This window comes from Hylobates moloch, unplaced genomic scaffold (genome assembly GCF_009828535.3).
Source record: "Hylobates moloch isolate HMO894 unplaced genomic scaffold, HMol_V3 SCAFFOLD_6, whole genome shotgun sequence".
In the NCBI taxonomy this organism is placed as follows: domain Eukaryota; kingdom Metazoa; phylum Chordata; class Mammalia; order Primates; family Hylobatidae; genus Hylobates; species Hylobates moloch.
The window spans coordinates 128,951,473-128,978,418 of record NW_026652281.1 but is presented as its reverse complement, the minus strand read 5'-3'; the positions used below and the strand labels follow the sequence as shown (position 1 = coordinate 128,978,418).

Genomic DNA, 26,946 nt, shown 5'->3' with positions numbered 1-26,946 from the left:
AACAATTTAAAAAAATAAAAACAAGAAAGGGGAGAGAAATGTAGAGATAAGCAGAGTAATAAAGAGGGAAGAGCACTCAATTCAGGTCTACTCTGGGTTCCACCAAGGACTTATTCTGTGAATCTCTTTCTCTCTTGGAAATGCATTCTTCTCATCTGTAAAATGAATGAGTACACTGTACTAGAGGACTTCTAAGATCTCTCTCAATTCCATCATCCTAGGATTCAGAAACAAATGAAGGAAAAGGAAGAAGGTAGAGAAACCAGAAGGGAAAAAGAATGTAGGAGGGAAGAAGCAAAGGTTAAGGAGGAATGATGACAGGAGGAGGAAACAAGAGGATAGAGAAAGGAAGACATTTTTCCAAAGCAGTTGGAATCTGCTTATCTTGTTGAAAGAAAAGGAAGGATCCTCACTTCAAGAATTCCAACAATAAAAGCTTTCTCTTCATGCAACTAACTCCATGTTTCCTGCTGGTGGGACGCATGGCTGATGTTGGTAGGAGCCTAGACTGATGTCTACAGAACAGGGGCCTGAATGGATACTGGGAGGAGACAGGATGCTGCCTTGTTCTCAAAGCCCAGGAAGGAAGGCTGCCGAGAGAGCCCTCAGAAGGGCAGCCCTTCCTCCTCTTCCTCACCTCTTCCTCCTTTTCCTCATCCATGTCTTCCTCATCCAGGCCAGATTATGGACAACAATTATCAGCATATTCCCAGGCTCTGGGGAAAGTCCTGGGGAAATGACTAGAGAATGTACCCAAGGGAGCCACAACTGCAACATTACAGCATTGTGCCTGCTAGAAAGAATCCTGGGAATCATCAAAAGGAGAAAATCCCAGGCAAGAAAGAGACCTTCCAAGGTCATCTTCTCCATCTCTTGCCTCTGAGCATCTCTTCCCTAATTGCCCAGGGGCTGCAATCCAAACCAAAACACAGAATAACACTCAGTCCTATCAGCTAATTTTTCACAACTGTCTGAGCCATCCCAGGCCTTAAGACCTTTGTAGACAAAGACAGTGCCTCCAACTGACTGAACTCTAATGCATATGGCACAGTGCTGGGCATATAGTGGGCTCCTCAAACCCATCTGATATTCGATCCATAGGGTGACATGGTTTATTAGCTGTGTGGTTCTAATCTTTCTGCCAATAATGTCTATTTTATTGCTTAACATTTCAGTCTAAACATTTTTCCTTTTGTTTATTCCACTGCCCCTGTTTTAAAGTCCAACCTGTCATTTGCCTAAGGGGACAGAAATTAGCATGTACCTGCCACTGCAGAAGTGAAGTAAAATACTCACCTAGCAGGTGACCTCTCCAAGTCTAAAATTTTTTCCAATGAAGAAGTGAGTAGACAGTGTCAACAAATAAATGAGAGCCACAGATACAAATAGAAAGATTATAGATAATTTTTCACTTAATATATAAAGAGCAACTTCTGTATACCAGCTTCTTGGCTAACAATTTATCTGTATTTTTTTTGTAAGTCTTCTAAAATTAGGCCATATTCTCAGTTTATAGATGAAGAAACAGGCTTAGAGAAGTTAAGCAACTTTCAAGAACACCCAAGTAAGTAATAAAGTCACAGTTCCAGCCCACTCCTCAGCTGTCATCCTTACAGCATGTTACTGAGCAGAAAAGTTCAGCCTCTCCTTGAATACTTCCAGTGACAAGAAACTAGGCAGCTTCTTCCATTGTTGGGTGGCTCTAATGGTCTAAATATTCTTTCCTCACATGTATCAGGCAGCCACCTTGCTCTTTAAAAGTCCAACAGGTCTTCCCTGGTCACTTGGAACAAGTCAGTGGGCTGTAGAAGGTACTCAGACTATAGAATTAGAAAGACCTGGCTCCATTCCTACCATTCAACCTATTAACCACGTTAACTTTCAACCAAGTCACTTCTGCCTCTGTGCCTGTTACTTCATCTCTACAATAGGAACACAGATACATACCTCATGTAGTGTTTTGGAGAAGAAAAAATAAATAATATTTGCAAAGCTCGATGTCTGGAAAATAAAAATATTCAAAAACATTATTTTATTAAGTTGGGTCCCTCTTCCCCCAACAGCCCAACGGACCTATCCCTTCTGCCTAAGTCTTCCCTGAGCCAAACACCCACAGAGTCTTTAATTATTCCTTACAGGTCAATTTCAAGTTTGTCTACCAGCCCAATTGTTCCCTTTTGGAACTGCTCCAGCCTGTTAATGTCCCTCTTAAAATGCAGGACCTACAACTGAACATAATAAATTAGCCAAGATGTGAAGTACAGCCCACATCCAGTATTTCCTGCATTCCTGACTCTTTCAGTCTTCAGATTTTTCTGAAGTTCTTAAGAATTATTAGGTTAAACTTAGGCTGGCATAAGATTTTAGTGCAGATTATTTGAACCTTATTTTTATTTGTAATAATTGCTAACATACTCAGTGGTTTCTCTGTGCCTGGCACTGCAGTTCTTACTTGATATGTATTTTCTTACTTAGCCCAACAATTATAGAAAGTATCCCTATTATTACCCTTATTTTACTGATAAGGAAACAAATTTGAAAGTGTTAAGTGACTTGCCTAAGATCACACAGCTAATAAATCAGAACCAGCTAATAAATGACAGAATCAGATTTGAGTCCACTATGCTATCCTACCCCCCATTTCGAGCATTTAGGGAATGCTTACAAAATGTAAGTACTTTCAGGGATTAAAAAAAATGAATATGACACAGGCAGAAGACATATGCAGGGCAATTTAACAGAAAAGGAAATGCAAAGCACAAAGCAATGTTGGGCTTCTGAACAATCTGTCACTAAGAGCTCACTTTCTCCCCTCCAGCACGTTCCAATGTCTACAATTTCATGGGCAATGTGAGCCAGCGAAGTAAAAGGGAAAAGGTGGAAGCAGTCACCTCTCTCCTTTTCAACTTTTACTTACTCACCGTTGTCTTCAGTCCTTGCCCCTAGCACACTGCCTTATGAAGAATTAATTTTCAGTGAGAGCCAAGTTGCTGGTCCTGGGGGGTTGGGAGGGGCTCCTTTACTCTGCTATGGCCTTTCTGCCTCAGAAATATTTCTAGCTTTGACTCAGCAGTTTTGCTTCTAGGACATGAACAGAGGTTTGTGACCAAGGGGGTTTTTCCAGCATAATTTATAATAGCTAAAAATTGAAAATAATATAAATGCCTATCAATTGTGGGAGAGCAAAATGAATACTAATTTTAAATGACTGCATATGCCAGCCACACACTGGCATATGCAGTCATTTAAAATTGTGTTTCTAAAGGTTTAATAGCAATAGCAAATGCTCATTTAGAATCTTCAGTCAAAAATAAAGAGGAAACAACACTGATTATAATCTGTAGAGGAAAAAAACCTGGAAGAAATTTAGCAATATGTTAACAGTAGATATCTAGATAATGGGATTTCTAGGTGGGTTTTCATTTTTTTCCTTGAACCTCATTGTATTTTCCCAATGTGCATTTTTTTGCTTTAATCATCAGAGGAAAATGTTATTTTTTAAGAGTTGAAAGAGTCTGGTCTGAGGGCAATCAGCCAGCTTGTGAAAAATAGTTTTTGCCACTGGACAGTTTCCATATGTGCAGTAGCAATTACTGCTGTTACCATCAGATCATCTTAATCCTATTGACCGAAATGCCAAAGTAATGCTATTAATTTACTACATAACAGATAAATTACTAAGAGCATAGTAGAACTACCTGAGACTGCTGTGGTACTCTTCTAGGGTCAGAGTGGGGGCCCTTCTAGATTCCAATATAAAGCACAAAAAGTTTCTGGAAGTTCATATATTCATCCCCCATCACAAAGCCTAGATCCGCCAACTCTCTTTGAATCAATAAAAATTGTATTGAACATTTACACTGTGCCACACACCAAATTGAGCACTGTAAAAGAATGCTTATTCCTTACAACAAGCTTATGACCAACAACTACTATCATCCTCATTTTACAGATGCAGAAACAAAGATTTAGACAGAATAAGTAACTTTTCCAAGGCCGCACAGCTAGTAAAAGCCAGAGCCTGATTTGAGGCCAGAGTCCATGTGCTTAGCCCTGGAGCATGCCCTTTTTCAGCAAAAAAAACAAGTTCTTATGCTTTCTTCCACATTATTTTAAATAGTAATTTAAAAGTTAGAGCAGCAGCTATCTACACACTATGGATGAGGAAGCTGGTGGTTACATGTAGTAAAGGACTCGCCCAAGATCATACAAGGCAGAATTGCAACAGGTGGAAATCAAACCCAGAATCTCTGACTCCACATCCACAGCTTGTCGCATTTCCAAGGTTGCTTCTCTTTGCCTCTGAGACACACAACAAGCAGCAGAAAGCAGTGGGACCCAGGACCCCGTTTGGTCCCCCTGTGCATTAGAAAGAGGTGACCTGCTGGAGGATCTTGAAGGTACAGGGTAAAAAGGACAGAAATCCCAAGAGAAGAAAATCTCAGCAAGGACCCTAGAGCTCCTTTATCCTGAAAGGGTAATGGGGCATTGGCCACAGAGCCTTGTCGTTTCTTCATCATCCATCACTCTTCCTTCCATCTCGTTAAGTCCCACAGGGTGTCAATGATACTTTTCCTGAATTCTCCTAAGTAAATATTCCTTCTAGAAGCTTATACTAAACCACAGAAGAGCAGAAACTTAAAACCATGCATATTTGAATTGAGTGAGCTGTTTTAGCAGATTTGAACAGCTGCTCCAAAACTTATGTCAAAATTTCACCTCTGTTAGATTTATGTATCAGCTCTGCCACTAAGTCACCTTGATTTCAGTCAATCTCCTCAAGTCTCAGTTTTCTCATCTGAAAAATAGAAAAGAAAATGCTTGATGTTTCATGAAGTTGTTGGGAAGATTAGAACGCCTGTATGGAACAGTTCTTAACTGTGGATGGCACCTAAAAAGTATTTGGTCATTGGTAGTAGCCTTTGCTATTCTCAGTTAATCTCTGAGTCAGTTTTCTTATCTATAAAATGGAGATGATAGTCTTGCAGGGGTATAATATACATTTATTAATTTATAGCAGGTGATCAATGAATGTCTTTTTTAACGCACAGGATGACTAGGTCTCATAATTCTGTGACTCTACTACTCACTTCTTGCTCAAGACTTTAGAACCTGCTGAGTGAAACAAAGAAGTTCCACTCCACTGAGCATAGCTGCAGCTCTGACTCTGTCTTAGAGGATTCAAGGGAATCAACAAAGGCTATTTAGAGAGCATTATTAGAGCCCTGGAGCGTCCCTAAAACTCTGTATTTACATGCAAATACCCACTTCAGCTAAACCTTATCAACTCACAGTTAAGTGCTCACTTTCTGAAGACCAGTCACTCCATTTATTAGAGGCAGCTTCAGGTTTTAATCCAAATTGCCCTTTCTACAATTTAAAATCATTTCTTCCTCAGTGCCTAGTGAGGATTGTTTATTTTCTGAACATCCTCCTTTGAATCATAGTCTTTGGATTGTTGAAGACCACACACTGGATCCCAGCTCCACTCCTATGAAACCTCTGTTTTCTCTGGGATAAATACTGTAGTTTTGCTGATGCATTTCCTACGGGTTCATTGCAACTTGGCTTTTTTTTTTTCCACTCTGAGTTTGAACTAGTATAGACTTAGAAGGGAAAAGTGATATATTTTTTCTAATGGCCCTGGATATTAAAGCACTTATTTGTTCTCATGTAAGTTTTCCTCTACTAGTTTGAGAGCCCTTGGAAAGCAATGGCTATTGCACATTCATCATTGATATAGTTAAGAGAGAAGTCTGTAAGGTCAGGTGAACCTGGATAAATTATTTAATCTCTATGGACCTCACTTTTCTCATTAGAAAAACAGAGGTAACTATACCCTAACTCAAAGGGTTATTTTGAGGATTAAGTATTGCAAATAAAGCTTTTGGTGTAATGCCTGGTACAGTACTTTATAACCACTCAGTAAGGGCTGGCTGTTATTATTTTATTTGTAACCTCCTCTAATACCTAGTACAATCTCTGACAATATAATAGGCATTTCCTAATTTTTAAGTAAATGAAATAATAAACTAATGCTATCTAAAATGAGATTACCAGTATCTAAAAGTACCTAATGAATAAAGTTGACTAACCTGAGAAATCAAAGTTTATTTCCACAGCATCTGTAAAATTACTGTGATCCTTTGCCATTCTAAAGGCAAGTAGTATTTTCAAGATGAGCTAACAGAGAAAAGGGTAAAACAAAAGGCAAGTTGACTACAGAGAAAGTGTGACAGAAATGATGTAATAAACAGTCAAGAAGGTTTTGTCCATACCGTGATTGGTTCTGGGGAATGGCCAAAGAGTCAAGCAGAAGATAACCCAGATCAGACCTGGAGCCCTCCAGTTATGTTATGGTTCTACCATGTGAGACTGAGCAGGCCTCCTACCTTTCAATCGAGCCTCAGTGTCATCATCTGGACATGGAGATGCTGTCACAGGGCTGGTATGAGGATCAAATGTAGTGATGGATTTAGAAGTGCCATAAAAACTGAAAGTGTTACATGTGTACAAGTGATTATCAATTACATTGTTCCCAACCTATATTTTCCAATTCCCAGAGCTTCAAAATTCTCAGTTGTAATTCCAGAGTTATGGGGAAAAATTTATATCATGAACCAGAGAGGCTTCTCAGAGGGACTCTGCAAATCACTATCACTTGGAAGAGTCAATAAATTATAGTGATTAATACCATGGGCTTCCGAGACCAGTTGTCTCATGGGGCTACCACTTACAAACTGCATAACCTCAGGTAAATTTTCTGAAAATGAAAGTGTCAGCTTCCTCATCTGTAAAATGGGGACAATGATGTCATCTTCATGGTATTGAGAAGATTAAATCCAGTGAAATATGTAAAGTATCATGAATGATAGCCATTACTGTCATTAGCTAATATCATGTCTTCATCTGTTTATATCCTACTGCTATGTCTCCTCAATATCTATACTCCCAGGCCTTTGCAACCTCAAATGACCAATGCCTGCTGATTAATGCAATCTTTTTTCCCAAAACTTTCTGTCCAAAAGCCTGGGCTCTATTCTCTGCAAAGACACATTTCTCCAGTGAGATTTATCTGACTAAAAAGAAAGCTGCATTGAAGGTAATGAGAGCCATTTGCTCTTCTGTCCAACTCGTGGGATGCATGCTGATTATGTAGGGCCTGCTAAGAACTTTCCCTCAGTCAGAGTAAACCCCATAGGCTTATTCTTCAACACTCAAGCCTCTGAAGAATCCCCCTGGATTCTTCACACTGTAACTCATCTGAGGGCCACTTGATGCCCCCATGCTTAAGCCAAGCATTCTTTCACCATAGGACCAGACTGCAGAATAACACTGAAGGTCAGAGGCATGGGAAAATTTTCCCAAGTGAGACATATAGACACAGTCAGGGCAAAGTGAGATGGTTGTGGTGGAATTATAAATAAGGACATAAGGAAGCAAGAATGTGGGGTTTATGCGCAAACATAGGTTTGACCTAGACCAGTGGTCCAAGACATTTCATGTGAATACCACTGAAAGAAATGACTTTTTCTCTTATTTTTCTGCCTTGTATTTTCCCTGAAGACATTAAATATTTTCCCCAGGGGCTGACTAAGAGTATCAGAGCCAGAGTTTAGGACTCTTTGGACTCCAGTCAAATCATATCACTGATGCCAAATAATGCTACACAGCTAAATTAAGCTTCCTCTGGAGTTTCAGGTATATATCATCCATTTAACAAATATTTATTGAGCTCTGACTATGTGCCAGGCTCTGTACTTCATGAAAACCATGTTTATTTAGAGCCTGAAAAGACATTTGTGAAAATCATGCTTTCAGGGTTTTGTCTATATAACAACTTGATGGCCCCAATTCTGAGAAAAAGGAAGGTTACAGAGCTGAAAGTTTGGCTTGAACCAGAAAAGACCAGGGCTGTCATGACTCCAGCCTTCACACATGCACCTAGAGTAAGGAGAAGGAAGATGAGAAAAAAGAAAACGTCAATATAACGTAAGCAAATACAGTGTGGAATGCCAGAGTTGGACAGATCAAGTCACAAGCCACAAAATTGATTAAGCCTCAGTTTTCTCACCTGTAAAATGGAGACAGGCATCCCCACCTCTCAGGCTGTTTGGGGGATAAAATGAGATAAAATATGTAATGTGCAATTCAGAGTCCACATTAGGAACAGCACGTGCTCAATTAACATCATTTCTTGCCACCAAACAAGAAAAACAAGAAGCTTTTTAAAAATAAAGCGGGATGCTGTAAGAGGTAAAGACCCCCTCATCGGGTGAACAGATTTGATAATCTACAGGAAATCCCACCCTGTAGACCAGGCTCCAGGATTTAGGATGTTGTAGCAGGGCCAGGACTAGAGTGAAGCAGGTGAGGCCCAAAATTTAAGGAGGTGCTCACTCTCTGGTCCCTGCAAGTGCAGGGTTGGCATTTATGCAACCCTGGGATTGAGTGCCTCCTTAAATTTTACTAGGTACCTCATTCACCTTTCTCTAGGTGGCCCTACTTTGTGGGGATACATACGATAAAGCAGGAGAGTTAGTGGATGGAAGGCTATCCAGAGGAAAACATGGAAACTGATGCTACAGAGTATATGAGATCCCTAGAGGACCAGACTTCCTTAGGGTCAGAGGCAGAACCAGATGAGATTTTAAGGTTTGGTCCAGCTCCAAGAATCCAGGATTTTACCTTGCTACAAGAAGAAAATCATGTTCAAATACATGTGCTTCTTATTCAGATAAGCGTTCCCTATAAGAAGCAGTCATAACTGTGGGAGGTAGGACAGGAAGGGGGAGGGGTGTCTTGTTCCATAAGACTCTGAGGTGAATTGGGCTCAGGGCATGCCAACTGTGACATTTTGTCCCCAGGGGTGCTTAGCAGATCATGAAGTGACAGTGACAGTAATAAAATGTCAAGCACTCCCTGGCCAGCCTAAGCCCCTTACTGCAATCAAATAAAATCAGAATTGCACAGCTGGCTGGGGGAAGCCAGATGCTGACCCGATGATCCAACTCAGGCAAAGCTGAGGGTGACCAGCAGGGCCCAGGCGGCACAAGCCCCAAGTCCCTTGGGGTCAGAGCTAGGGATGGGAAGCTGGCTCAGCCTAGAAAGCCAAGAGTTCCAGCCCAGCTCAGCCCCACCTCTTCCCAGAAGCCCAGGACACCCACCCCTCCTCACCATCCACCATTTCTTTTTCATTTAGAAAAAGACCAGCCCACAGGCAATGGGGCAGGAGAAAGCTCTCTCCCCTGAATACACAATTTGAAAATGGCAAATGTTGTGTCTTTCTAAAAGCACACAGAGGCTACAATTAATAAAACTCAGACAATTTCTGATTAATCCCCACCTTCCTCTCAAATACTGCCTTCCACTGAGCCACCATAGCAGTCCAATTATGTCACCTAAGCAGAGTTGGCAGCCTCTTATAATTTCTTAAGTACCTAAACTATTCTATCTACTGGACAATAAATAATTAGAGGGCAAAGGCCAGTCAAATCGAATTTCTAATTACTACTACATGCCAGGCACTGAACAAGACAGAGCCTACCCACAAGTATTTCATCCTCATTTCTCATCATTTCCCATTCTCTTCTCTCCCTCCCTCCTTCATACACACACTAAACTCTTCTTTCAGTTCTCCAAGTTGTCTATCACTTCTCAACTACGCATGCTGTTCCTTCTACCTCAAACACTCTTCCTCCTGTATTTTTCCAGGCCAACTCCATACCTAACCTTCAAGTTTTACTTAAAAGTCATTTTCTCCACAAAGCCTCTTGGAGACTTCTCATCCTCTCACCAAGTGTAGTTGGGTACCTGTCCACTGTACTCGCTGAATTCCTCAGTTATAGTGCTGACCATGCCTCAAACTCCTTCGTTTTCACAGTGTCCTCTTCCTCTTTCACCTCCCACCTCCCTGTCCTCAATCTGCACCTCCAAGTTCCTCCTCCAGCTGTATAGGTCCTTCCCTTGGTTACTCTCAGCCTCTTAGTCCCTCTTCTGCCCCCTCCTTGTCTTTCCTCCCCCTTTTCCATCCTGACCTCCTGGACTTCTCTGCTCATGGTAAACTGGAGAGGGAATCGATTGGGGGGATCCCCCCTGCTAACCCAGAGTGGTTCTTGGGGCTGTGGTGCCATGCAAAATGTAGTTGAAATTGTTTCTCCCCAGTCTTACTGCCAACCCTAGCTCATTTGTAATTCAGATTGACAGCTTTATACTGATTCCCTATTTCAATTGATGTTGCAACTGGAGAATGAGAATCTGAACATTGATCTGGCCTTTCTTCCAAGTAAATCTTGAGAAACAGGTTGGCCCCTTGGAGAAAAAAATCTTGAGACTAGGTGAGGAAGCACCAAGACACAAAATCCCATTCCTCCAAAGAAGTCCAGACAAATCTGGATCCCCAGACCAGTGTATGAAAAAAAAAAGAAGGAATATTATAGATTCATAAAATGATGGCTGAGGGCTGGAAGGGCTCTTAGAGATCATCTTAATTTCGTTGTATAACCGGGGAAACTGAAAGCCAACAAGGGAAGTGACTCACTGAAGGTCACACAGCCCCTACTTCATTACATCACCCTGCCTCCAACCCCTCTGTTGAACTCTACTCCTGGAGCTTTGCATGGTCTCTTTCATTAGAAGTAACATCTGAGATCCTTTAAGTAACAAAATCTCTTAGTGTGACAAATCCCCTGACCAGAAGGTGGTGGAAAGTCTAGTGCATGCTCTAATCCCCACATACATCCATAAACATCCATCTATTTGTATACATAACATACATAATACATCATACCTAGAAACCTACTCACATCATACAAACTCACCTACATCCATAGACACACACAAAGAAACTAAAGTATATTTGTTCCTCATCCTGTCCATCAAAACTAGCTCTTGAGGATGTAAGGATCTTCAGATTATTAAGCAAGAGTGTGTAAATAGTCCTAGAATACCCTATGAATCTTCAAAGCAATGCCAGATTGCTTTCAGTATTTTGCATTTCTGTGTATAATAGTCTAATACTTTGTATAGTCAGTGCATCTATTGCAATAAGCCTTCTCAGTAAGGAATAGAAAACTTGGTCTCAGAAGACCTCACTCTCTTTCTGAAAATTACCATTAATCAAATCTGCCTAAAGTGAGTCTGATTCACCCATTATATTTTAGTAATCCCTGAAAAAAAACTGCATCATTTCCAAATACTGTTATAAGGTCAGAAAATTTTAACAATTGGGTGTTTCATTTCTCAGATTCATTCCCAGCTCCTCTGTCCAGCAGCTCATGGTCTATAAGCAAATGCTTAAGTTAACTGGGAATTGTGGTACTAAAAGAGCTCCCCGATGCATATTTACTCTACACAGATGCACAGCACATCAGATTCACTGGGATGGAGAGGGGGAGTTTTGAATAATCCTGTGCAAATTGTACTGTCTAAATATAGACAGAAATGTACAAGGATTATCAAGTGGAGGGAGGCATAGCTACTTTGGCATTAATATGGAGCCTTTGTATTTGGAAAAGAGTTGGGAACTTTTGGCCTAGGGCACAGTGAGGGAGGGGGAGGATTTTAAGTGATTGACACAATAACAATAAATCATTATTGAACCAATTCTCTTCCAATCTTTCTTATTATCTCCAGGAGTCTCGTTAGGTGTTAATACGCCTCTAACGCCTGTACAACACTTGCTGCACTTCCTTTGTAACTTAGAGCAGGCCTTGGGCTCAGAACATTGGCAAGCAGCAGATCACTAGAATTGCAAACTTCTCTTTTTGTCTTGTTGTCATTGTATTTGCTATTATGGTTCTCTTCCATTATGGCAAGTAATATTAGTTTTCTATTTGTGAGTAGTGAAATATAGTTTCCTTTTAAATAAGTTTAAGTTTAAAAGAAGTGAGGCCATTTAACGAAAATAATTAAGTGACTAATAGAGGTGGTGAACAAACAGGGCAAAAATTATGAAAGTGATATCAGGAAACAGCTGGTAAATAATATATGGGAGAGACTGGACTAGAGATTCTCAAAATATGCATAGTGAATCACTTGACAAAACAGAGGATTACCGGGTAGTTCACAAGTATTTCTTCTTCATTTTTAAGTGTGGTAAATTCAGAGCAGTGTATATACAGATTGCTAGAATTCAGACACATGTTTTGACTTGCTTGGATATAACAGGGTAGAACAAGCTTCAGAAACAAATCATAATAATAGCATAACTATCATGATTTTATACTCTTCACAATTCACAATGGACTTTCCCTTACTCTGTAGCATTTGGATGAGTCAACACTTGAAAATGTGTGTTCTAATTCCTTCTCTCTTTAAAGTGCTGTGTGACTTGAGGCCAGTTACTTAACCCCCCCGGGGTCTTCATTCCCTCCACTTCGGCTCAGTGCTAAGGTTTTAAGTGAGCCAGTGGCTGGGTGACCAGACTTCAAATACCTTACTGCAGACATGCAAGTTAGAATAACCAGAAGACTCTTCAGCTTTGGGGAGGATTCTGGTATTAAATGGCATGTTATGCTAATACCAAATGGCATGGGATGATGTGGGGAGAATTCATTCTCCCACTGTACTGCCCAATAGGATTCAGGCTTATGAGAGAGGCCTAAGGGCCAAGAGATCGCTTGTGCTCCAGGAACTGCTGGGAGGGAGTACTATGTTCCCAAATCTTATTATCAGAGAGGAGGGTCTGGAGAGAGTACGGGAGCTTATGAAAGCTTCATAACTGCCACTCCTAGAGAGGTTCTAGAAGTGAATTATAACAGCAGAAAAGTCATAAATCACTAGTTGCGTGCCTGTGCTCCCCTCTGCCCACACCAGAGCCACACAGCAGCCATGAGTCCAGTGCTGAATGGACTGTGGCCCCAAATGTGGGCCATGGGAAGCACCTAGGAGGGTTTTCCAGCCATGTGGGCTCCACGGTGCAGCTGAAAGCATTGTGAGACAAGGAGCAGCCTCAGACCCACTCTGAACTGCTTCAAACACACACACACACACACACACACACACACACACACACACACCATGCTGCAAGAGAAAAAAAATGTATTGAGTGTTTGCTATGTTCTAAGAACAGTCCTAGGTATTTTAAACAATGCTACCTCAGTTATTCCTTGTGCAAAACTCATTTGACAGGTAAAAAAACTAAAGCTCAGACAGGTTAAGTAACTTTCCCAAAGTGACACAGCTAATAAATGACTAAGACAGGATGAATGCCAAATCACCTGTTCTTTTCACTCTTTTGCACTATTCTATACTATATTTCACAATACATTTCAAAAACAAACACATGCAATATACACATCACAGACATACATCTACAGAAGCATTTTACACATTCACACCCTATATCCCATGTATGTATACAGCTCACATATACACACACCTCACATATACACACACAAAATGCCCGTACTAAATGCCACACTTGAAATACATACACATGAACACAGAAATTCACATTTTGCACATACAAACCTATGTGACCCAATTCACTATGCATCTGCAAACACCCCCATGCATACTCTAATCCCCATATACATCCATACACATCCACCCATCTGTATACATAACATGTCTATACAATCATACCTAGAAACCCACCCACATCACACAAACTCACCTACATCCATAGACACACACAAAGAAACTAAAGTGCATTTGTTCCTCACCCTGTCCATCAAAATTAGTTCCCCAGGATATGAGTAAGGACCTTCAGATTATTAAGCAAGAGGTGTCTAAACAGTCCTAGAATACCCTCCAAATCTTCAAAGCAATACCAGATTGCTTTCAGTATTTTCCATTACTGTGTATAATAGTCTAATTATTTTTAAACTGTTAATCCATGTATAAATATTTATGAACACTTTTTACTAGCCAGGATATTTGATTAATTAAAGTAGCACATTATTCATTCATTCATTCACTGTGCAATTACTGAGCACCAATTATGTATGAGACACCATGGTAGACACAGTGGGGAATGAAAGAACAAATAAACAAATAATAAATAAAACCACCATGATTCCTGCTCTTAAAACACAAACAAAGATAACTACATCAGCACCTGGTGAGTGAGTTTATGGGGGGTAGTGGGGTAGAGGAGCAAGGAGACAAGATGGCTCTGAGGCTTCTAATCCTAGAGAGTGGAAGTATATTGACGTCATCTGGGGAAACTGATCTGGAGGAGCAAGTCTAGGAAGGAAGCTGTAGTTTTCAGTTTGGGAGATGAATTTGAGACACTGGCAGAACATTGAGATAAATGTGTCCTGCAGGTGTTTGCAAATGAGGAAGGGGGTTTTAAGGAAAAGGCCAGGGTGGTGACAGATTTGAGAGTCATCCATTATTAACTGATTGCTTAAATAGTTACAGCTGATGAGACCAGAAAAGACGCCGAGAGGAAGAACAAGACAGGTTGGGTACAAATCCTTGGGGAACATTATGCACTGCATGACTAGGTGACAGAAGCTTCCACCTTACAAACACACACACACACACACACATACATTCATATCTCTATGCATTTCCTCCAACATCCCAGCCCCACAAGCACATGTCAGTGCTGCTTATGGCTCCTAACTATCTCCTGGATATAATTTCAGTACTAGGAAAGCTCAGTTGCCCAAAGCAACCCAAAATTAGTGTTCTTCAACCTTTGAGCCTCCAACATTGACTCTTATGGAAATCTATATGCTTTAAGAGTTTGGTGTGGCAATTCCTCAAAGATTTAGAACCAGAAATACCATTTGACCCAGCAATCCCATTACTGGGTATATACCCAAAGGATTATAAATCATTCTACTATAAAGACACATGCACATGTATGTTTATTGCAGCACTATTTACAATAGCAAAGACTGGGAACCAACCCAAATGTCCATCAATGATAGACTGGATAAAGAAAATGTGGCACATATACACCATGGAATACTATGCAGCCATAAAAAAGGATGAGTTCATGTCCTTTGCAGGGACATGGATGAAGCTGGAAGCCATCATTCTCAGCAAACTAACACAGGAACAGAAAACCAAACACTGCATGTTCTCACTCATAAGTGGGAGTTGAACAATAAGAACACGTGGACACAGGGAGGGGAACATCACACAACAGGGCCTGTTGGGTGGGGGGGGGCAAGGGGATGGAGAGTATTAGGACAAATATCTAATGCAAGAGGGGCTTAAAACCTAGATGACAAGTTGATAGGCGCAGCAAACCACCATGGCACATGTATACCTACGTAACAAACCTGCACCTTCTGCACATGTATCCCAGAACTAAAAATTAAATAAATAAATAAATAAATAAAGAGTTGGGCAGAGGGAGGGTCATGTTCTTAATACATGAGTAATTCATACTGTGGTGTGAATGGGGCCTTAAAGCCACTTTGTTGAATGGGTGTGGGGCGGGAGAGGGGTGACAGAAACAGTGTAATGCATCCCCACAGTTTGACTTCTGATCACCTAACTCTCAAAACAGTGAAATAAGCTACTATTGATTTACTCCAGGTCCGATGTCAGTCCCTTCTGCTAACTGGGCCTCAATTTCCCAAGTGAGATTTTCTGAAGTATATGTTTCTTGAGACAGTGATCCCATAAGTACAAGCATATAAGCTTGTCAAGGCTTCTGAGGAGACTTGAGGTAAAAATGCCTGATAAAATTTGTGTTCCAGAATGCATCTGACTTTAGCAACTTTTTAAAAAACCGTGACTCTGATTCTGAAAACAATCCTTGAGGAAATGGCAAATTATTTGATCTCTAACATCCTTTCTGTCCGTGTGGCTCCATGGACCCATGAGAGTGCAGTTGCCCAACACAGGGTTAGGTCTACCAAAAGACTAACCCTCCAATCTTCTCTCCCAGGGACACCCAGCTGCCAAGTGTGATTACTCAAAATCCCAGAGATGAAGCCTTAAAAATGTCCGTGACTTCCCAGCATCAATCAGACACTTGGCTGCCTGCCAGGATCCCATGACGGCTGATATTTGGGCTGGGTAAACAATTTAACCTGGGCCTTACCTGATTAAGGACCCATATTACCCATATTACTCCAGCTAAGAACACTCTTGTGGTTCTACAGAGGTTGGACAAGGCTGGGATCTGATCACAGCATGAGAAAGAGCCATCATTAACCTTTTGCTTTCCTCTCTTCCTCCTTAGCCTTGCTGCTTCTAAGGAGGCTGAAGCTGCTCGCTCCGCACCCAAGCCTATGTCACCCTCGGATTTCCTGGATAAGCTAATGGGGAGAACCTCCGGATATGATGCCAGGATCAGGCCCAATTTTAAAGGTAGAGAAAATATTCCTTCCAGACCCACAGGGAAATGCTTTCCCAGATTAAAGCAGCAAGCAGCATGGTAATGCACGCAGATGGTAAATACGCAGTGTGAATCCCATGACTCTTTCCTCTACCCAAGGCAGACATTCTTAATCAATTTAGTCTTCTCTCCCACCAAACCCAGACAAAGCCTCAGAGGATTCAATTTAACAGCACCTCTGGTTTCCAGGAGTCCAAAAGTGAATTAAAAACTATCTGCTACCTCTTGTATAATGGGAAGAAGGATAAACATGGAACGTGGAGAAACGGGTTCAAGTTTGGGCTCAGGCACAAACTTACTCTCTGAGCTTAAATGATGAGTCCCTCCCTTTCTTTGGGCCTCAGTTTCTTCATCTGTGCAGTAATGGGTTTGGCTACTTCAGCAGCTTTTAAACATATGCTTCACGGAGCTTTCAGCCTTCCAGCAGGTGCCCCCAAAGGAGAAGCAGAGGGCATGATGAGCAAGCCCACCCTGCTCCTCCCCAAACAGCTCCACTTTTATTTTCAATAATGGGCTCCCAACTAAAATTCTTCAGCTGAAAGTTTCCCATGGGCTAACAAATAATTTTGAAAAATTTTAGTCTAAATCAGAGTCATAATTTCAAATGCCTACCAGGGTTGGGTAGATAACTTAAATCAGTGAAGCAAACCAAGAGTAAGACAATAGGGAGTGGTAGAGACTATGAAGAAATAGAGGTACAGGCTCCTCTACGGGGGCAGCCTCTCCTTAGCCCCAGCCTGTATTTGCCCTGCAGAAATGTAGGCCCCATGTTTCCAGAGCATCAAGTATTCCAAGAAGAGCCAGATACCGAGATCTATGTGAGACTTCCTAATTCCTAAAACATGTAAATTCAAATAAAACATGTTTGTGACCCACATATGCCCTGTGGGTTGCCAATTTACAAACTCTACTCCAGATTACCTGAAAAGGTTCTTTTACCTCTCATAACCCTACGGGAACTTAGTGTCTATAACCAAGAGACTAGTTCCCTTTGTTTCCTGATGCCTCAGGAGGTTGCAGCCATCTCAAACTGCCGAGCAGAACCCTGCAGGTGCAGTCTTAAGGACCTCCTTGGGAGCCTATGCACTCTGACCTTCCTCCCAGCACCCTTGCAAAAATCTTATTCCAAGGACCTGCAGCCAGCCTCCTGGACAAGCCTTGATTTCAGGTGCCCTTCCTCACTGTTCCTTTGGCTCAAGTTCAAGACTAAACAAGGCACGTGACAGCTGGTAACAGCTTCCTAATATTTGCTCACTTTGCCCCCTGCTCTCAAGTCCCCTTCTCAGAGTGCTTGCTCCACAGAGCTCTGCAAATAGAAAATGTTCTGGGAGATGCACCCAGGTCTCTGTTTGGGCCCACTCTCCCCCATTTACCTCAAGGCTCCTTCACTCCCCCTGCACCTTGTTCCTGAGGCCATAGCTTCCAGCATTGTTAACATAACCCCCAGGATAGGTAAGTCAATAGCAAGGTTGCTGTCCCAGCACACTCAGCTCAAGCCTTCACCAGGGTCACAATCTCTAATACCTAGAGGGGCAAGACAACTATAGTATATTAATGAAGCAGGGTGGAGATAAGAAAATAAAACCAGAGAACATAGGGCTTATCTAAGGGCAGCCACTTCTCAGCTCTTGTTGACGGCTGTCAGGCAGGAATGCAGACCCTGTTCAGCCAGTCCTTCCAAGACTTAAGTCTGAGGTTTTATCTGAAATCTTGCAAATTGACAACTAAATCACCTCTTTTAAAAACACTGTTGGCCAAATCAAACACTTCCAGGAACTGGTTAGGGCCCTTGGCAACCAGGTTGCATCCTCTGTCCCTCTCTGCTTTTAGGAATTCCAGTCCACGACGCCCCCTGGTGGGCTCTCTCAGAACTCCATCCTGAGTAGAGGCGCCCTGGTCTTTGCTCTGAGAAACGAGGAACTCATTCGTTTGTTGAATGTGGGTGCATCCAGGGTTTATGTGTTAGTTATTCTTTGTGCATACCACTGTACTTAACACATAGAAAAGCCCCAGTAAACCTTCATAAATGAATGAATAAATAAATGACCCCACAAATATGCTAGGGTTTAGATCAGTTAAGTGACTTTTTCAAGTCATGCTGTCAAAACCAGACTTGAACCCAGTTACTCTAACTTAATTCTTTGTCTAATAATAGTGATTTATTTATTTATTTGTTCATTTATTTATTTACTTACTCAGCAGTGGGCATTTTTAAGAAATAAAATTTTATCCTCACCGCTGAATCAAGGTCCATCCAACCTTCCCACTCTGAGAAGCTTACTCGGAACACTTGGGCCCAATAGCTACAGAATTAGTTCATCTTTTAGGCCCCTCCCAACCCTGCACTAGCCTTGACTCCCTCGACCCCCACCTGACTGAGAATGAGTTGCAGCTTCCTGGAGCCCCACCGCAGGAGCTGAGAAGTTTTCTCTGCCCTCCTTTGTGCTGAGGCCTGAAAAATTGCCGAGAGGATTTTCTTCCCCTGAGCCTTTTGATGCCTTTCCTGCTTCCACCGACACAAATCAGATTCCGTTTTACAAACCATAGAGCTCCTGAAAAGGCCATTGAGAATCAGGGCCCCTATGACTCCAACATGGTAGAAAGAGGTCTGCATTGTTTAAAAACTCTACGGAGGGATCCATCACTCAGCAGCTGCCTTAAGTGCTAGAAATTTTCCCTGCTCCTGACCCTCGTGAAAACATGGGTAGCCAGGAAGATCAAGCACAGTCTGCAGAGTACAATGGCAAAGAAACTGTGAGGTAGAAGTAAAGGGCACTAAAACAGCATTCCAGTCCTCCCTCTACTTACCTGACAGGCATGACCCCAAATGGGTCACTTACTGTATCCCAGCCTCTGTTTCTGCATCTGTAAAATGATCCAGCAGGACTAGGCCATTCCAGCTCTGTTATTCTGTGTCTTCTTTATGACTTTGTGTATTATAACGGCTCCTAGGATCAGGGGCACAGCCCCTTGCAAATACATACAAAAAAGCAAAATTAAACTTTAATATTTAATGAAATATATATATTATCCTGCTGCCAAAGGCAGCTGAATTGTAATTTTCTCAAGGATAATTTAATTTCAGATTTATTTCAATGAACCGCACCTTCCCATAGGATCCTTTTGGCCAGTGCCCTCTCGAACACATAAATCAGAAACTAATTTATATGGGAGTCACAGTGCCAGACACTTGCAGGAACTCTGGGTGGGAACTCTGTGCATATCATTTCAAGGCATAGGCAGTAACTCCTTGGGGTATCTTAATGGCATGAGGCAACAACAAAAAAAACCTGGGTCTGAATCTAAATGAAGGAGAAAAATCCTGACCATTCAGGTTTTTTCCACCTGACCTTTATTTAGGTGGAAGTGACAAGGAGGCCGACTTCTGCTCAACACAAGGAAAAATAATTTAGCAGACAGAGCTATCCAACTATGGAAAGGGCTGCTCAAGACAAAATGAGTTTCCCACTGCTGGAAGTATTCAGGCACTCAGCCTTGAATGGGTAGCTGGTCTACAGCAGTGGTCCCCAAAGCTGGCTGTGCATAAGACTCACCAGCTCTCTGAACACTAGACTCTTGGGCTAACCTCCGGAGATTTGGTTTTACTTAGTGTGGGGTTGGGCCAAAGAATCTGTAGTTTAACAGGTTCCCAGATGATTCTTCGCAGATAACCCTGTCTGTACTTCAGTTTGGGAAGAAATTGATGAGGTGACCTTTAAGAAACCTTCCAGCCCTAAAATCTTACAACCCTGAAATGCAAATGGATAGCTTCCATAAAGGAATTCCAAACCACTGAAGCTGAGAATGACTGCCTAGATCAAGAGCTACTCTCTCTCCAGATTGATGAGGAAATTGAGGCCCAGGACAGAGAAAAGGCATGGCCGAGGTCAAACAACCAGTGAGTGCTGGAGTTATGTCCAAAACCCAGAGATCCTGATAATCCCTTGAAGGAAAAACCTAGATTCTCATCCCAAGACTGAGTCCCCTCCTATATGCCAAGACTTCTGATCTAGCTTAGTTTGAGCAAAATGCTTGGGCTACTTTTTCAAAAGGGACAGAATACAATGGGTGCTAGAGGGCATAAGGACATATCTACTGTCTTCTCTCCATAATCAGAAAACTTTGGTTCAAGTCCTGGTTCTACCACTTGTTAGTTGAATGAGCCTAGGTGAGTTATTAAAACTCTTGGTGTTACCTTTGTCAAGTAGGAACAAGAATTCTGCCCTGTCTACCTGAGTACCTCATAGGAATCAAGAAAGTGGACCTAAAAAGAAAATCACAAATTGCAAATTACATTCCTCATGTGAAGGGCTGTGACCATTTACCAAGTCCTATTCACCTTCGAAGTCATCTCCAGGTCACCATCTTTCTGAGGTTTTCGTGCCTCATTTTCCAGAACTTCTCTCACCTGGACTCCTGCTGCTTTTACCACTCTTACCCATGGTCTCGCATTTCTCTTTGGTTATTTTATGTTAGCCCTTTTTGTCAGCTTATTTGGAAACCCAGTGCTGGAAATTCTGGACTCTGCCACTGTCTGTGTGATCGTGAGCATGCCCGTTCCTTCCTCTAAACCTGTTTCCTACAGAATAGCCATTAAGATGAGCACCCTTGGAGTTAGACAAATCTGAACTCAAACTCTGACTCACTCATTTACTAGTTACGTAGCCATGAACAAATAGCTTCTCTGAGCCTCTGTTTTCTCTCCTGTAAAATGAAGGTAATAACCATACCTTCTCCTGGAGTTGTTGAAAGGATGAAATGAAATGATGTTAATAATACTCTCAGCACAGCGGTAACCCCCGTAATGTTTAGTAAATGGCAACTGCTATAATTAATAGTATAAAGTGAAGAGATTGGGCTTCAATGAGACAACATCTCCTCTAGGATTGAGATAGCAAAGCAGTGAATAATCCTCCATTTCTTTCCTACGCTTTGCAGTAGGATTCAAAAGACTTGCTCAGAAAGTATTTAACAAAGTCTGTGGACTTCCCCTGAGGTTCCTTCTGGATTCCTCAGCTGGTAATTCCCATCAATGCCTTTCAGACAATCACTCTTGGTTCATAAGTTGAAGGCAAGGAGCTTGCTGTTCCTTGTAATTCCCAAGATGGCCTCCAAATGTTGTAGACATAAATACATTTCAGCCACTAATTTGTGGCTGAAAGGCAGCCGATGGGACTTGGGGAAGGAATTTCAACCATATGGTGGATGATGAATCATCCTGTGTTAATGAAAGTACATCTCAGCTCAGCCTCTGGTGTTCTGTACCTGGTGCTCACTTGGGGACCAGGAAATCTGGCATAGAGATGTTAAATGGTGGCTGGGAATCCCAGGTGCTTGGGAGTGGGGTGGAGAGCAAGCAAGGATCTCCTCCACCAAAGGCGATCCATTCCAGAAGTCAGTATTCTGGGAATGAGTCCTACCCTGTGGGTTCTTCCATGGCCTTGGGGCTAAGCAGGAATCTTTCTTGATTGGCAGGTCCCCCAGTGAACGTGAGCTGCAACATTTTCATCAACAGCTTCGGTTCCATTGCTGAGACAACCATGGTAAGTCAAAACACAAGCTGTTAGTTCCTGCTGGGGATATCTCTCCATGAAATGTTTATCCTCTGCCTTGGTCTCCACCAACGAGGTGGGGAATCAGCTGGGTTTTTTTCAAGTCTCCAGTGGTATACCATGAGGCTCGGATGCCTTTACTGTCAACATTAAATGTTCTGAGTGAATACACAACATCTGAAAATGGCCAAAGAGCTAGCAGGGCAAGCACCTGCCGAACACCCAGGATTACAAAAACAAAATTATACAACAAGTCAAATTTTTAGAGTAAAAGAAAACGTGAAGACCTGTTTTTAAGTTTAACATTCAACTGCAGAATGGCAGAAGACTGCTGGTTATAGAAGCTGAAATGGGTATATTGGGTTAATTGTATATTTCCTTTACTGTTGAATATGTTTAACACTTTTCATAGTAAAAAAAGTTTAAAATAAATCCATTACACTAGAAGAAATGCCTAGGAAAAAAATACCAAAATTGTAACAATGATTATCTCTGAATTATAAACTTAGGAATAATTTTTATTTTCTTCCTACAGTATTTATATATTTTTCAAATTTCTGCAAGGGGTGAATATTACATTAGTAATTACGAATAAGTGTAATGATACTTTAAAACTTTTCTCAGACTTTTTTGTTTATTGTTTTTTCAACAGAAAAATCAATTGTACTTATGTTAAGGAAGTGATCTAGCTTGTGAAAAAAAATAATCAGGGCAGCCTAAAGCTAACTCTAACCTATCCATTTCGGGACATCCACCCGCCCCTAATCTAGTTCAGGCTTCCATCGTGGCTTGCTTACACGACTGCAAAGGGTTCTCGTTGGCTTCCAACTTGCCGCCTTCCAGTCTACTTGTTCCCACACTAGCCTTTCCAAAACACAAATCTAACCGCGTCACTGCCTCGATTTAAACCCTTCCTATGGCTCCCCATCACCCTCAGCATTAAACCCAAATTCTTTTGCAAAGCTGAGGAGGCTCCCTGTGATTCACCTTGCTTCATCTCCTCCCTCTCCCACTGCATACTCTAGCTGCACCGATTGCTTACAGCTCTCCAGCCAGGTTGTTCCTCGCTGTCTGCTTTACCGGCTTTTGGTGATGGCTGCTAGGCCACTGCCCAGAGCACCCACTCCAGCCTCCTTTCCCTTGCCAATTCCTATTCTCCTTTAAGATTCAGCTTAGAATTATTTCATAGAAAGCCTCCCCACTCTAACATGCACGTACGTGTGTGTGAGTTCATGTGTGCCCTTCACCCAAGGCTGGGATGGGTCCCTTCTGTCCATTCTCATGACACCTTTTACAATTTCCACAACAGCACTTGCCACTTACAATTACCACTGTACCAACCTGCTTGTGTGTCCCTCCTGTCACTACACTGTAAGGTCCTTGGGGGCTGGTATCTTGTCTCATTTCCTGTGGGAACCCCAGCAGCTAGCACAGTGATTCAATAACAGATACTCAACAGTTTTTTAAATAAATAAATCAAATCAATTATATTGCTTATCAATTAAAACCAGTATTTGGTCCTAAGCATTTATGGAGATTACATCCAACCTTTCAGTCCCAGGCTGGCAAAAATCACTGAGTTCAGTAGGTGAGGTGGCAAATGGTCTAAAAGCTATCATTTTGCAAACAGGCCTGTCTTGATATGGTCATGAAGACCATTCCCACATTCGAAGGACAACTGGTGAAACCCTAAAGTAACAGGCCTCTTATCCCCAAATGGAGACGGTATCACTTGTTAGCTAGGAACAAACACGGGCGCTTTTCACTGGATATCCAGGTCAAATAAATAGCCAAGTTTTTTTCACCTTTGAATGGATGTCTTACAAGCATTCTTAATGAGCCCCTCTGCTTTTCTTCCCTTCCTCTGAGATCAGAAGCATATTGATATTTGTATTAATCATAATCTGTACAGTGAGTTTTGACACTTCCACTCTTTTTCCTCAATGGTAAATGGTTATCAAGCCAAGTCAGGGAGTAGACCACCTGGTTCTGTAAAGGACCTGGTTATTTGAGGACAGGTGCACATATCAGCACTCGTTTCCCGATAATGACCAAACAGAGACCTAATTCCTTCATACAGATTGCTAAAAAAGAAAGATATAGCCTTACTTCCTATGGTGATTAAAAGCCCAGCTCTGGAGTCACATACACTGAGCTCACTCTGTCTGCGAGGAGCTTATTTGCTTCACATCTTTAAGCCTCAGTTTCTTCATCTGTAAAATCCCAATGGTAATTAACATACTGATATCATTAAGTTATTATGTGAAGTGTGTAGAGAAAAATGGGTTTTTTTGTTTTGTTTTGTTTTGTTTTGAGACAGAGTTTCGCCCTGTTGCCCAGGCTGGAGTGCAGTGGCACGATCTCGGCTCACTGCAACGTCTGCCTCCTGGGTTCAAGCAATTCTTCTGCCTCAGCCTCCTGAGTAGCTGGGATTACAGACATGCACCACCAGGCCCAGCTAATTTTTGTATTTTTAATAGAGATGGGGTTTCGCCATGTCAGCCAGGCTGGTCTCAAACTCCTGGCCTCATGTGATCCACCAACCTCAGCCTCCCAAAGTGTTGGGATTACAGATGTGACCCACTGCACCCAACCTAGAAAAATGTTTATCATTGTCCATGCTTTGTAAATGTTCACTAAGCATTTTTGATGATGGTGATGATGATGGAGACTCTGGACACTGCAGCCCCAACATTATCATTGATGATTTGCTGTGTAATCTTGAGCAATCCTTAGACTTCTCTGAGCTTTGGTTTCTTCCTCCTCTCCTCTCCACTCCCACCCCCACAACCCTCACCCCCCATTTCCCACCCCACATGTTCTGACTACCTTCCCAGACTTCACTTCTGCTGCATTTTGCTTTCTACAGAAACAGTGTAGCAGAGTAATTAGACACAGTCTTCAACGCCTAGACAAAATTTGAGGCTCAGCTCTGTGATCTTGGCCAAGGTATTTAAGTTGGCTTTCTCATCTGTTAAAAATAGGGATGCTAGTAGCATCCACCTTGTGGCCTGCTGTGAGTATTAAGAGATAAAGCATGGAAAGTGCAAAGCACAGTGCCTGACACAAAGTGCACGTGCAATGATGCCATCTATTGTTACATGCCATTTATTATTTTCAGCACATTTTCACATTCACGCTTTCACATGATTCCTTCACCACATGTGTAGTCTTACAACCGCTCTGTCAAGTAGGCATGCTATGTTCCCCAGTTTACAGCTGAGGAAACAGAGATTTGTACAGATCATATCACAAAGCTACTTGGTGACTGTGCAAGGATTAAGATCCAGTTCTCATAACCTATAGATAAGTATTTGTTCTGTGCCACACTGCTATAACTCCAAAGAGCACAGACTAAAAAAACTGGAGGACCAGGACCTACAAAGTACACGTAAGCAACAGTCTAAGTGCATCAAAAGTGGAAATCCAACCCAATATCATGCCATGCCCAGCTCCCCTCAAGAGAAAATATTAAGTAATGATAATGGAGATAACAAAGGACCCCAGAGAAGATGGTCTCCTGGAGTAGAAAGAAATAATCTTCTGACAGGAAATGAAGGATCAGTTATGATATACTGCCTTGAGGGTAGACCACAAATGACATAGTTTTTTCTCCCTATTTATTAAAATTAATCCAAAGTAGGGCCGGGGGTGCTATTTCCAAGCTTGCACGTTTCATAATATAGTATTTCTTATATATATCTCATAATATATCTTACTAGATCTCACTTAACATCACCAATAGGTTCTTAGAACCTGCAACTTTCAACAAAATGACTACAACACAACCAATTTTATTTCTCATCAACATTATAACAAAACAATATTATTTGATAAACTGTTGTATGTCATTTCACTTAAAGTCTGTTCCCAATAACCTGTCGATGATGTTAAGTGAAGACTTATGTACTATGATTTTTCCCCACTGGCTTCTTAATTTTTTGTGTATTTAACTTAATTATTTGTGTGTTTACAGATGATATAGGGGAAAAAATCTCAGATCTAAAAAAAAAAAAAAAACTTAGGAAATTACCTAGTCTGGCTCTCTGTTTTCTGGAGAGAGAATCTGGTGGTTAGAATGGTAAGGTCACTTGAGCAAGGTCACACAGCAAGAAATAGGTGGGATAGAAACACAGGTCTGATGCTCTCTGCAGTGCTCAAAGGTTCCCCTCCCTTCAGCTTCTTTTCCCTCTGGATTCCACCTACCAAAACTTTTGGATGATTCTCCCATTCAAGCCTCTTTTCTTGTCACTCAAAGTGGCTTTGGGAAACTGGTGTTGGTATAATAACAAGAAAAACAACTTGTTCTTGAAGAACTTATATGCTACTACATACCAGGCAGTGAACAGAGCACTTCTGTATTTATCACCTAATTTAGGCTTGATAACAACCCCCATAAAGTGGGAAAGTTTATCTCCAGTTTACAGATGAGAAAGCTGAGGATCAGAAAAGTTAGGTTATTTTCCTAAGGACACACAGCTAATAAGTAGCAAGGGTAGAACTTGAACTCAGTGTGTGGTCTCCTAAGCCAAATGTAAACATTTAATTCCTGAATGTTTGGGACTACCCAGCCCTTCCTTGTCTCCTTTCATCACAGAGAATTAGAGCAAAAGGGAACTTCAGCTTGAACAGACATAGAAACTGGAGGCCAGAGAGAAGATTGCACTTGCCCATGGACACACACACGCAGCTAATTAGTGACAGTCAGCCCAGGCTCCCTGTCTTCCAGCCTGGGTTCTGCCTCTCCAACCACACAAAGAGCTAGTTGTGCATCATGGGTCCAACGTAATATGGACACAGTCCGGGTTTCAGAAACTTTCCAGGCTGTGTTTGTTCTCCAGAAACAGCAGGAGTGCATAGCAGCTCTATAAACAGCTGGAGTCCCCAGGCCTAACTGCCTACCTCCCAGGACCTGGCTTTATTCACCGGAGCTAACAGACCTGAGAGCAGAGAGGCAGCCAGCAAAGCAACAGGGGTCTCTATCCAGTCCTGACAAGGAGAGGGCTGAGACTGCCTGTCCTTTATCTGACCTTTTCCGGGACTCTCTTTGAGTCTGTGCAGCAAGAGGAAGGTAAAAGTTGAAAC

General features: G+C 41.8%; 1 protein-coding gene across 2 annotated transcripts in view; it reads left to right on the top strand.

The window, feature by feature from the left end:
- Positions 1 to 26,946, top strand: part of GLRA1 (glycine receptor alpha 1) — a 108,992-nt gene that overhangs the window by 21,739 nt on the left and 60,307 nt on the right. For both annotated transcript variants that reach the window (XM_032158434.1, XM_032158433.1), the window contains exons 2-3: positions 16,154 to 16,281; positions 21,785 to 21,852. In XM_032158434.1, the coding sequence (XP_032014325.1) occupies positions 16,154 to 16,281; positions 21,785 to 21,852 (196 nt within the window). The remainder of the gene's footprint in view (positions 1 to 16,153; positions 16,282 to 21,784; positions 21,853 to 26,946) is intronic.